Below are 13415 nucleotides of genomic sequence, written 5' to 3'. Positions count from 1 at the left end.
TCTTTTTTGCTTAGCTTTTTGTTTGTTAATTCATGCTCTAGTTGTATGATATACTGTGTCATACAGAAACTGAAAAGTTAAAGTTTTGGACATGAGGTTTCCACCCGACACAGACGATATGAAATTAAATTGCGATTAGAGTTTATGAAATTAAATTGAATTAAATGAGATGTGATGTGTGTGTGTGGTGTGTGTGTGTGTGTGTGTGTGTGTGTGTGTGTGTGTGTGTGTGTGTGTGTGTGTGTGTGTGTGTGTGTGTGTGTGTGTGTGTGTGTGTGGTGTGTGTGTGTGCGTGTTACAGACGCCTCAACACCCTAAACAAGTGTGCCTCCATGAAACTTGACGTCAGCCACACCAAGAAGAAAGTAAGTCTGCCATTTTGCACCCCCCCTCCCCCCCACCACACACACACACACACACACACACACACACACACACACACACACACACACACACACACACACCATACAGCTACCCTTTTACCACAGATAATACATTAAAATAATAATAGTAATTATAACATACAATTTCTGTAGGGCATGTCTAGATACCAATGCAAAACATTGGGGTGGGGGGGGGGGCATGAAAGTGTAAAAAGCAAAGTAACGCAAAATTGCGAACATGGAAAGGTAAAGGGGGTTTTAATGAGTAAAGACAAGGTTCTGATACATACAGTAGACATGATTGTTGTAAGGTCCAAAACAATGTGGGCCCGGGCGTCTGGGCACCTTGGCTGGTAATCCAGTCTGGCAGTGTGCACCTAGCCCTATATAAAATAATAAAATAAAGGTGAAAGCCACATAAAATATCTTAAAAAAATAAATGTGGGTATAGGCCACAGTGGTGGAAATTTACTCTCATTTTTCAATTAAGTAAAAGTATCAATGCTGCTATGTAGAAATACTCTGTTACAAGTGAACAAGTAGTAAAAAAGTATTGGCGTCAAAATGTACTTAAATTATCAAAAGTACTCATTATGCAGAATGTCCCATTACGGTTTTCAGTCTTTTGAAAATAGCATATCTACAAGCCCACAATGTGCCGCATAGCAACGCATTGTGAGCTTGTAGATCTCCTATTTTCAAATGGCCAAAATGTATATAGCCTAGGGCTGAAGTGGTTACTGTATGTTTTGCAATAATTATCTAAATCTACAAAGTAACTATAGGAGTAAATAAGTTTCCAAATAAATGTAATGGAGTAAAAGTACAATATTTGCATCCCAGATGTAGTGGAGTCGAAGTGAAAGTATTGGAAGTGGGAATTACTCAAGTAAAGTACAAACACATCAAATTTGTACTTTAATACTACTTAACCCATTTTGGGTGGGAACTCGTTTTGGTGTTAGCATTATGTTATGCTTTAGCTATTTAAAAATAGCAGATGTAGGTCTGCTATTTTTGAAAAATCGAAGGACTGACATGGAAACAGCTTTTCAGAAAACTGTCAGGATGTAGAAAAGAAGACATTTTTAGAATCTGATCTCAGGTCAGAATGGGTTAAGTAAATGTACTTAGTTACTTTACACCACTGGTATTCTGGTGCATTTTATGGTCCAAACATCAGGAGACATGTCTAACATCAGGAGTGTTGGCAGGTATGCTTATAGGAACGCTCACATTTATTGATGTTGTGTAAGAGAACATGATGTGCTGCGCAGGCCCGGCTTCCATGAATGGACGCATTCATTCTTCTAATTCCACGCTGTGTCTTTTTTTTCTCCTTCGTTTTGCGAACTTGTACAGTAAAGTGACTGTGTGGGATTCTCTGTTTACTGTTGTACTGTCAGAGCTACATATGTGGTTTAAATGAAGGCTCCTTCTGTCTGCACTGTGCTGTAAAACATGTGCTCAAAGCAGCCCTTTGACGCCCCCTAGTGGATGGTTGATGTGATGATGAGGATCTTACTATAGCGTCTCCATCCTTCACTCTATCACTCTCCCTCTAATCCACCCCCTCTCTTTATCTCTCTCTCTCTATGTGTGTGTGTCTCTCTCTCTCTCCACCTCTCGTCTCCATAGCCTGATGACTCGGATGAAGACGACCCTCTGGCCATCAGCAAGAGGTGGACGTTCGAGTGGAGCAGCCGCCGCTGGTCCCGCCTCCAGGACATCCACTTCCTGTTGGACGTCGGCGGTGCCGAGGTCGACGGCGGCGGAGGGGGAGGGGGAGGAGGAGGAGGAGGGAGCAGCCCCCCGCGGCGGGGGGGGAGGAGGAGGGGGAGGAGGAGGGGGAGGGGGAGCGGAGGAGGGGGCGGGGGGGAGCAGAGAGAGCGTCCTGACCGACCTCAGCGAGCAGGAGGCCACGGAGATCTCCTCCCTGCACAGCGAGGACTCCATCCTGCCCGACTCTGTGTCCATGGCATCGCTGTCTGCCTCCTACCACCACCACCACCACACTCTGCCTACCAGGTCAGTAGTCTGTCTGTCTGTCTGTCTGCCTCCTACCACCACCACCACCACCACCACCACACTCTGCCTACCAGGTCAGTAGTCTGTCTGTCTGTCTGTCTGTCTGTCTGCCTCCTACCACCACCACCACCACCACACTCTGCCTACCAGGTCAGTAGTCTGTCTGTCTGTCTGCCTCCTACCACCACCACCACCACACTCTGCCTACCAGGTCAGTAGTCTGTCTGTCTGTCTGCCTCCTACCACCACCACCACCACACTCTGCCCACCAGGTCAGTAGTCTGTCTGTCTGTCTGTCTGTCTGCCTCCTACCACCACCACCACGACACTCTGCCTACCAGGTCAGTAGACTGTCTGTCTGTCTGTCTGCCTCCTACCACCACCACCACCACACTCTGCCCACCAGGTCAGTAGTCTGTCTGTCTGTCTGTCTGTCTGTCTGTCTGTCTGCCTCCTACCACCACCACCACCACACTCTGCCTACCAGGTCAGTAGACTGTCTGTCTGTCTGTCTGCCTCCTACCACCACCACCACCACACTCTGCCTACCAGGTCAGTAGACTGTCTGTCTGTCTGTCTGCCTCCTACCACCACCACCACCACCACCACCACACTCTGCCTACCAGGTCAGTAGTCTGTCTGTCTGTCTGTCTGTCTGCCTCCTACCACCACCACCACCACACTCTGCCCACCAGGTCAGTAGACTGTCTGTCACACAATACAGTTTCACTGTTTTTTTATTTCAGTTACCTTTAATTGTAAATAATGAGTGTTAACCCTCGCAGGGACCTCCCCCACTACAACTCCCTGTCCTAATGAGTGTTAACCCTTTCAGGAAACTCCCCCACTACAACTCCCTGTCCTAATGAGTGTTAACCCTCGCAGGGACCTCCCCCACTACAACTCCCTGTAAATAATGAGTGTTAACCCTCGCAGGGACCTCCCCCACTACAACTCCCTGTAAATAATGAGTGTTAACCCTCGCAGGGACCTCCCCCACTACAACTCCCTGTCCTAATGAGTGTTAACCCTTTCAGGGACCTCCCCCACTACAACTCCCTGCCCTCCAAGAGCCGGCACGGCGGGTCCGTGGGCCGCAGCCGGGCCAAGGACTTCCTGCGTCGCATGGAGATGATGCGTACCTGGGGGCCGTCCTCCACCCGCCGCAAGGCGTCCGGCCGCCGGCCGCCGCTCGTCATCGGCGAGCCCGTGCTGCAGGGGGCGGAGCCGCAGGCCCTGCAGGTATAGGCCCGTCACCATTATTTACATAATCGCCAATTCGAAAAAATGATCACATGTTTTCAAACATTTTCAAAAATTGTGGAAATAGCAGATCAGCTATTTCCTATTAAAATACAAAGTTAATGTGAGTAATCATATCTGCCTTGTGTAACTTCAAAGTCTAAAAAACAAACAGAAATGGATTTTTGTATTATGTGACGGTGTTCAACGCCAAAAACACAATTCAATCGTTAACGGCTATTATTTGTGTGACCATTAATCGCCAAGTGAAATTCCCTCAACCCGCAGGTCCTCCAGTGCACGCCCATCAGCCAATTGGAAGGCGGCAGCCCGACACAGTCCCGCGGCGGCGTCGGACTCGGCGAGGGGGAGGACTGGGGCGTCGCCGGCGAAGCCCCGCCTTCGCCCGACATCTGCGACGTGGACCGCCTGGTGCTGAGCTGCAGCACGCCCACGGGCGGCGAGAAGGAGAATAACGCGCGGAAGACGCCGCGGCGCGCGGCTAGCAAGAGAGGAAGCATCTACCTGGAGGACATGGAGCTTCCCTCTCAGGGGAAACGGACAGAAGGCACCGGCGCCGCCGCCAGCCCGTTTTACAGGAACCAGTTCCGCTCGTACGAGAACCTCCTGGTCCACGTCCCCAAGGACCACAAGCCGGGCACCTTCCCCAAGGCCCTGTCCATAGAGAGCCTCGCCCCCAACGACCCCCAGGGCCGCCGGCGGCACCCGCCTCTCCTCCTGGGCGCCGGCGAGGCCTGGTCGTCGGGGGGCGGGGCCAAGGCGGGGGCGAAGGGGGCGGTGGGCCTTCTCTCCAAGAAGCCGCCCTGCCCCGGGGCGCCGCGCGGCAGCAGGGTGAGCGTCTACGACAACGTGCCGGGGTCGCACCTGTACGCCAGCACGGGCGACCTCATGGACCTGGAGAAGGAGGACCAGATGTTCCCACATCTGGACGACGTGCTGCAACACGTCAGCGGCCTGCAGCAGCTGGTGGACCACTGGTCTCGCAGCGTGCTGCCCGAGGGGGACGGGGAGGGGGAGGGGGAGGGGACGGCCACGCCCAGCGAGGGAGAGCGAGACGGGGTCTCCCTGAACGACAGCGACTCCACGGGGACCGCCAGCAGGGAGAGGAGAGACTCCGGGGTCGGGGCTTCTCTCACCAGACCGCGGTAAGATCTGGATCTGACCACATAGAACTAGGTATGCCATGTTGACTTTGTTTTTGTCCAGGTGCTCCCGGACTACATTTGCTACTTCTCTACTAGCGACCGTAAGGACGACATTAGTGGACACTTTTTCATGATTGGCTGCCTCTAGGCTGCCTATAAGCCAATGGGAGACCCATAGTCTGGCAGAAAAACCCATCTGCACTTTTGGGTATTTTTGTCTTTTTTAATGATAGATATATAGTAGTTTGAGAGGAAACGGGGAAAGACATGGGGGGAAGACACACAGCAAAGGTTGTCGGGCTCAGGACTCGAACCCGCGACACACTGTTCGCAGGTGGCCGGACCCAAATATATTTTCAGATACATGTTCTGACGCAAACTGAATATCCCCCCCTGCACATTCTGACCACTTCTCCTTCCTCGTCATCCAATCAGGTTACGGTGGCCGAGTTTCAGAATGTCTGACCCTCTCAGCCAACCAGGGTCCTCGCTGCAGATCAGCAGCCAATCAGCAGGCCAGCTCAGCTTGCTGCGCAAGTTCTCCCTGCTCCGCCTCACAGCCATCATGGAGAAATACTCCATGTCTAATAAACATGGATGGACCTGGTGGGTACATGTGCAGGCGCACACAAACGCACTCACGCGTGCATGCATATTTTACGAGCACAAACAAGTGCACATACTGACAGCCTTTCATAGAGTCATTTTGAAGACAATGGCTTTGCAATATTCTTTGTTCCTTGCAGCTTTTGAGCGGTACTTTACACACTATTCTCTAATAGCTAATTTACAATGTAGGCATTTAGCAGACAGAATGCCTAAATGTGTGGGGTTCGTTCACACTGAGCACTGTAACTATATCGTTCACCATTGTTGTTCTGAACAAACACAATTATTGTGTTTTTTTAATAGTTGGTGTGTACTCTGCCATCCACTTTTTAGAACTATATTTTTACAGTAAACATGAGGTTAAATACGTCAAGCAGTGACTAAGTATACAACGAATGCTCTATTAAAAGTGTTCTGGTACTCACACATGCACCGTTTCTCAACCACGAGCTGCCGTTCATACAGAACCCAGTGGTAGAGTTCTCAACGGGGCTGAAAATGAAGGCCCGGCAACTAGCTTTCTACCATTCTAGCTGCATTTTACTGTGGGAGCGGTGGGGAAAATGGAGAACAGGGGGCATCTATGAAACAATTAAAGGCCAATATTTATGTTGGGACAGGATTAGAGGCTGATTCAGTTCAGGGTACATGTGTTTTGGTCTGGATTTCTCCTTTAAGCCTTAATTCTGCCTGTGTTGATTTGACAGTATACAAATGGACCCGTTTGAATCCAAAGTATTCATTTTCTCACCGTCTGACTTTAGTTAACACACAGGATTGCGTGCGTATGTGCGTGCATGTGTGTGCGTGTGGCTACTATTATTTGTTCATAATTTCACACATTCCATTGTACTGTTAGTTTACAGAATACACAGGAAGTGACATCATCAGACGGTCAGAGATGGAAAGTCCCTGCCTGGAATAATATGTGTGATTTCTTCACAGTCCAGACCTCTCACTCTCTCACTTAAACACATTCTTTCCACTGTACACACACACGCGCAGGCAGGCAGGCACGCAGGCAGGCACGCAGGCAGGCAGGCAGGCAGGCAGGCAGGCACCCAGGCAGGCAGGCAGGCAGGCACGCAGGCAGGCACGCACTCTCTCTCTCTCTCTCTCTCCCCCCCCCCCCCCCCCCAACAGTTGACCCTCTACATCCCTCTACAAAAGATGTTGTATGTATGTGTTAAAAATTATTCCAAAGATCTTTCAGTAAATCTTGTAGCTTGTAGATCGGGCCGTCTTTGAATAGCTGAAGCATAAAGTCAGTCCCCCAGAGCGGCTGGGAAACGGGTGCTTCAAACAGGCAGTGAGCAACTTCCATTGAAATGAATAGCAGTCCGCCCTCTAGTTTATATAACGCTATGCATTAAATTGGGTTAAAGTGAGTCAAACACATTTCGCTGCGGTCTCATTTTCCCGCGGACCATAACAACCGATGCTCTCTGCATGGTGTGTGCAGGTCTGTGCCAAAGTTCATGAAGAGAATGAAGGTTCCAGACTACAGGGACAGGAGTGTGTTTGGCGTCCCCCTCATCGTGCACGTGCAGCGCTGTGGTCACCCTCTGCCTCGCTGTCTGCAGCAGGCTCTGGAACACCTCCGGACACACTGCCTGGACCAGGTCTGTCACGCACGCACGCACGCACGCACACACACCTAGGCTGTACCCTCACTAGTGATAGTCTTTACAGACATATTTTAGTCTTCTGAAATGTTTTCGTTTTAGTCCAGTTGTAGTACACTAAATATCAAGGTTTTGTCAACTAAATCTACAGTTGATTTCATCGCCAAAAATGAATGTTGACGGGCCTTGATGGAATAATAATGGGGGTCACGGCCTGAAAAGCTTGAGAACCATTCTAAAGCACCATACTTACCCTACACCCCACTTGTTTCATCTTCTGTGTGCACGTGTGTGTGTGTGTGCGTGTGCGTGTGCGTGTGTGTGGTATATCTCAGGTGGGCTTGTTTCGTAAGTCGGGGGTGAAGTCTCGCATCCAGGCGCTCAGGCAGCAGTGTGAGCTGTCCCCGGACCGCGTGCTCCTAGAGGACCAGTCTGCGTACGACGTGGCCGACATGGTCAAGCAGTTTTTCAGAGACCTGCCCGAACCGCTGCTCACCAGCAAGCTGGGCGAGACCTTCCTGCACATATACCAGTGTAAGTTACTGTACAGTGCTGCAGTATGTGCTCTTCTTCTTATAGTGGTTGTTTACTTTAGATCCCCATGGCAGTGACTATTCTTCCTGGGGTCAAGTAAGTCCGAGTCAGAGAGGCTTATTGTCGCTATCAGCCAGCGTGCGGGAGTTACAATGCGCTAGACCTCAGGGAGATGGAATGGAGTTACAATGCGCTAGACCTCAGGGAGATGGAATGCTGAGGTGGAGCGCAACACGAAAATAGCAACAAAACAAAATAGCAAAAATGTAAATAACAATAACACAAAAACTATTATCCTAAATGGCGAAAAAGTAATGCATTAAAATATGCCATAAAGTACATAGAAAATCAATATAACATGATAACCAGAAATTAAATTAATTTAAACAAAGAATATAGACATAATTCACTATATAGGCCATGGACCGCCATGGACAAACAATTTACAATTTAGGCATTTAGCAGACGCTCTTAATCCAGAGCGATTTACACATCCCATAGCTGAGAATGATAGAGATGAAGCAGGGACCCCCCACTATATTGTATAAAATCATGTTTTATCGTTTGACTTATCTTTTCTATTAATATGTTAGATTTGTGTTGTGTATTTTCAGAACTTTAACCACTGAACCCTCACTACTTTGTAAACTTGACCTTTTGTCCCTGTATGCCAAATTTCTTGGCCAAAAGTAGCCGATCTACAAGCTCACAAGACACAATACAGATGCGTTGTTACTCTGGTCAACGCAGTATATAGGGACCTTTAAGTGGTTCAGATGTTTAGAGAGTTTAGATGTTTCCTCTCTGGTCTTTTCCCAGTGGTATAAAGTAACTAAGTACATTTACTCAAGTACTGTACTTTAGTACAATTTGAGGTATTTGTACTTTGCTTGAGTACTGTTACTTTTACTTCTACTCCACTACATCTCGAATCCAACTATTGTACTTTTACTCCACTATACACTTATTTGAAGATAAGAATTGTAGATTGAATTTGAAAATAGCATATCTGCTATTTTCATATTTGCATTCTGCATGATGCGTACTTTTACTTTTGGTACTTTTGAGTACATTTTGATGCCAATACTTTTGTACTTTTACTCAAGTACATTTCGAATTCCGGACTTTTTAGAACCTGAGTATTCCTACATTGTAGTATTGATACTTTTACTTATACGTAAAGAATGTCATAGTCATTTTCCATGTGGTCTTTTTATAGACGTCCCCAAGGACCAGAGGCTGCAGGCCGTGAGAGCGGCCATCCTGCTGATGTCGGACGAGAACCGCGAGGTGCTGCAGACGCTGCTGTGCTTCCTGCGTGATGTCACTTCCTGCGTGGAGGAGAACCAGATGACCCCCATGAACCTGGCGGTGTGTCTGGGACCCTCGCTGTTCCACCTCAACATCCTGAAGAGTGACGCGCTGTCGCCAAGGTGACCGACCACACATACACATGGTCCATGGCTGTCGCCAAGGTGACCACACATACACATGGTCCATGGCTGTCACCAAGGTGACCACACATACACATGGTCCATGGCTGTCACCAAGGTGACCACACATACACATGGTCCATGGCTGTCACCAAGGTGACCACACATACACATGGTCCATGGCTGTCAGCAAGGTGACCACACATACACATGGTCCATGACTGTCACCAAGGTGACCACACATACACATGGTCCATGGCTGTCACCAAGGTGACCACACATACACATGGTCCATGGCTGTCACCAAGGTGACCACACATACACATGGTCCATGGCTGTCACCAAGGTGACCACACATACACATGGTCCATGGCTGTCACCAAGGTGACCACACATACACATGGTCCATGGCTGTCACCAAGGTGACCACACATACAGTACACATGGTCCATGGCTGTCACCAAGGTGACCACACATACACATGGTCCATGGCTGTCACCAAGGTGACCACACATACACATGGTCCATGTCACCAAGGTGACCACACATACACATGGTCCATGGCTGTCACCAAGGTGACCACACATACACATGGTCCATGGCTGTCGCTGAGGTGACCACACATACACATGGTCCATGGCTGTCACCAAGGTGACCACACATACACATGGTCCATGGCTGTCACCAAGGTGACCACACATACACATGGTCCATGTCACCAAGGTGACCACACATACACATGGTCCATGGCTGTCACCAAGGTGACCACACATACACATGGTCCATGGCTGTCACCAAGGTGACCACACATACACATGGTCCATGGCTGTCGCTGAGGTGACCGACCACACATACACATGGTCCATGGCTGTCACCAAGGTGACCACACATACACATGATCCATGGCTGTCGCTGAGGTGACCACACATACACATGGTCCATGGCTGTCACCAAGGTGACCACACATACACATGGTCCATGGCTGTCACCAAGGTGACCACACATACACATGGTCCATGGCTGTCACCAAGGTGACCACACATACACATGGTCCATGGCTGTCGCTGAGGTGACCGACCACACATACACATGGTCCATGGCTGTCACCAAGGTGACCACACATACACATGGTCCATGGCTGTCACCAAGGTGACCACACACACACATTGACCATGGCTAATGTTTTTACGCATCATTATAATGTTCTTATTTTGAAACGCAATTATTTTTGGTCTGTCATCATCATACACATACAGCAGTGGTTTTCAACCAGTGGTCCGGGGACTACCAGTGGTCCTACCTTGAGGAGGTTCCAGGTGGTCCCCAACTAAATTATGGAGAATTGGTAACCAAATGGACCCTTATAGAGCTTTAACTCTTGAGAGTGTAAAACAAATTGTTTTCGAGGAAATCAAGACAAATTATTAAAAAATAAATGAAAACAGTAAATGAAAAAACACGCCCCCTCACATATTAGAAGGACAATACCAGTCACCAGAACAAAAGACGGGTATTTTCGATGAATCTATCCTGGTTAAAATAGAGTTTGAAGTTACGATGGGTTTGTATAGGAAGTTGGCGGGGCAGCTATAAAGAATATCAAATATCTAAATACTGAATCGAGCAACTTAAAAACTGTCTGGGGTGTTCACATAAGCCTGAGTAGACGATGAAATTGACCAAAAGCTTTTTTGAAAGTGAAATATTCCCTTTAACTCAGAGAGTGCACAGTTCCATTTGTATACTCTCAGAGTTACAGACCTGTTATGGTCATTCAGGGCTAGCTCCTTATGTGTTTCTGGTAATATTATTAGCCAGTGGCATGTCCGTGGCAAAAATTGGCTTTTGACAAAAATGGCCACCACGAGCCAGCATGACGATGACGACTCCTGTGCCTGACCCCTGACCCCTGTGTCTGACCCCTGTGCCTGCCTGCAGGTCCATCCAGAGGAAGTACACCACGGGACGGCCCGACCAGAAGGACCTGAATGAGAACCTGGCTGCCACGCAGGGCCTGTCACACATGATCCAGGAGTGTCACCGACTCTTCCAGGTGCGTCTCAAACTCGTTAGCTCAAGACCAGACACAGCTGTAGTAGAGCACGCAGTCACACAAGGACACACACACACACACACACACACACACACACACACACACACACACACACACACACACACACACACACACACACACCCCAAATGGTAAAGTGACAGAATGTAAAAAGATTATACAAATTTTAATCAGATTGATCACAGCTTACAAATGATTAATAACCATTCGAACTATGTCCACCAAAATATGCCCTTTTCTTGTGGGAACCCAAAGATAAGTGACTCTCTCTAGCTCTCTCTATCTCCATGTCTCTCTGTCGTGATTTGAGCTGCTATGTGTAAATTGTGACTTTTATGGCAATTAACAGACTTTTCCCCCATCCAGATAGGGCTAGATAGCAGTGTTGTTTTCGACGAAATTTTTTCGTCCTGACTACCTTTCTCCACTGACGAAAACAAAATGGAAACTAAATGAAAACTAAGCTATGATGACTAAGTAAGACTAAATATACTGTTGATTTAGTCAACAAATAAAAACTAGACTGAAATGTTAGTAAGGGACTAGTGGACAAGAGATCCAGTATAAGTCATTTTACATTGGTTGCATGCTGAAAATAACCTCAGCTGGTAGATCTGCTATTTTCAGCAAGTTTAAGTCATTACGACGGCATTAAGCCAAGGCCCGCCAAAACACATTTTAGTCGACTAAATCAACTGTAGATTTAGTCGACAAAAATCTTATGATATTTATAGTCAACTAAAATTAGACTAAACACTAAAACATTCCAGGTGACTAAAATGTGACTAAATGAAAAAGTTTCAAGAGACTATGACTGAAACTAAAATGTAAATGTGCTGCCAAAAACAACACTGCTAGACAGGGCTTCTCTTTCCATCTGGTTGTGGATCTATCAGCCAATCAGAAGTCAGAGTGATGAGTAGTGCAGAGTGGATGGTATTATGGGATGTATGGGGCAGCTGTATGCATTGATTGATTAACTTTTTCTATTATTTTTGTCAAATACGTTTTATTAAAAGCAGGGTATAAATTATTATATCATTGGTACAGTATACATTTTTTCCCTTTTTATTAAAACAAAAAGAATAAAGGAAAGAAATAAATCACACCTGTGTGAAGTGAGGGGCGCTAATATATTAAAGTCTAACTCATGTTGATTAGGTGATGTAAAACAAACATTAAATGCCATTAACAATAAAGAGACAATATGACGGAAATGGCACATTATAACGTAGATTTTCCCTTCATTGTCAATGAAGGGAAAAGAAACAAACATTGAACTAAAGACAAACATTAAACCTGTGTAACGCCTCTCAAAAAACAGACAAAAAGAAAACCCTCAGTCCCTCCCACCCAAACTGCTCAATGACACTGCATAGAATAAAATAGTAAGATGATGAAATAGTCATCGAAATCAACATCTGAAATGATTCTATACAGTCAATTCAAGGATTTCTTTATGGTGTTATCATTTTATTATCAGTGATTCAAGTGACTGCAGGCTTCATAGTCTACCTCATCCTGTGGTTTCATTAAAGTAATTAACATTAAATAATATTTAACATACTGACCTCTGCTAACCATCATACAACTATATAATGTCATAAAGACATTCATCCAACCTGATTATTACATTTTAGGACAGTGTGTAAAAAGTACAGTAGTGTAAAGGTTTGCAAATTTGTTGCTGTCGGGAGGAAACTATACTGTACCTAACTCAATTATTTTTCTTTTCTTTTCTTTTCTTATTATTATTTTCTTCTTTTCTTTTTTTTTGGCTTAAATCAGAGCTATTGAACACCATTTACGTCAGTGTGTTGTTTAGAAAATATTGAACCAATGCAAAGTAGTAAAAAGCAGTTGACAAAATCTCTTAACTCCATTGGACCCTCAAACTGTCTGCTAAAACAGCTAATTAACTCCAACACCTCTCTCCCTCTCATGCAACTAATTGACTATATAAACTAAAGTCACAACACCAACTGTGATGAGGCAGTATTGCAAAATATAAGGTTTTCTTCATTTCCTGATAAATGTATATTTCCCATTTCCTGAAAAAATGTTGGAGTTATGTGGTTTCTTCAGACAGCAGAGATATACAGTATAAATATAATAGTGTACATTTTATGGTGAAGTATCTCAATTCCTCAACATGATTACTACTGAGATAATTTAATGTCTACATGAATCCCTAATATTAATCACCTTTAAAATCATTCAAATAATCCTGATATTATTACATATACATACTATTATTTATTGAAAAGTGATAGCAGACAATGGAAACTAAATATTGTGTATAACTTTAATGTTTTTTGATTATT

The 13415-nt window shown here is 46.1% G+C and overlaps 1 protein-coding gene across 1 annotated transcript in view; it reads left to right on the top strand.

Moving 5' to 3' along the window:
• The window catches only part of LOC308327125 (stAR-related lipid transfer protein 13-like), a 50246-nt gene that overhangs the window by 27854 nt on the left and 8977 nt on the right, over positions 1-13415 (top strand). The window contains exons 4-13 of the mRNA XM_080780303.1: positions 302-365; positions 2022-2136; positions 2216-2411; positions 3449-3653; positions 3942-4819; positions 5255-5425; positions 6891-7050; positions 7389-7587; positions 8807-9020; positions 10959-11073. Of these exons, the coding sequence (XP_080636429.1) occupies positions 302-365; positions 2022-2136; positions 2216-2411; positions 3449-3653; positions 3942-4819; positions 5255-5425; positions 6891-7050; positions 7389-7587; positions 8807-9020; positions 10959-11073 (2317 nt within the window). The remainder of the gene's footprint in view (positions 1-301; positions 366-2021; positions 2137-2215; positions 2412-3448; positions 3654-3941; positions 4820-5254; positions 5426-6890; positions 7051-7388; positions 7588-8806; positions 9021-10958; positions 11074-13415) is intronic.

This window comes from Protomyctophum bolini (assembly GCF_963924005.1).
Source record: "Protomyctophum bolini genome assembly, chromosome: 13".
Lineage (NCBI taxonomy): Eukaryota > Metazoa > Chordata > Actinopteri > Myctophiformes > Myctophidae > Protomyctophum > Protomyctophum bolini.
This window is presented reverse-complemented; position numbering and strand designations above follow the sequence as displayed.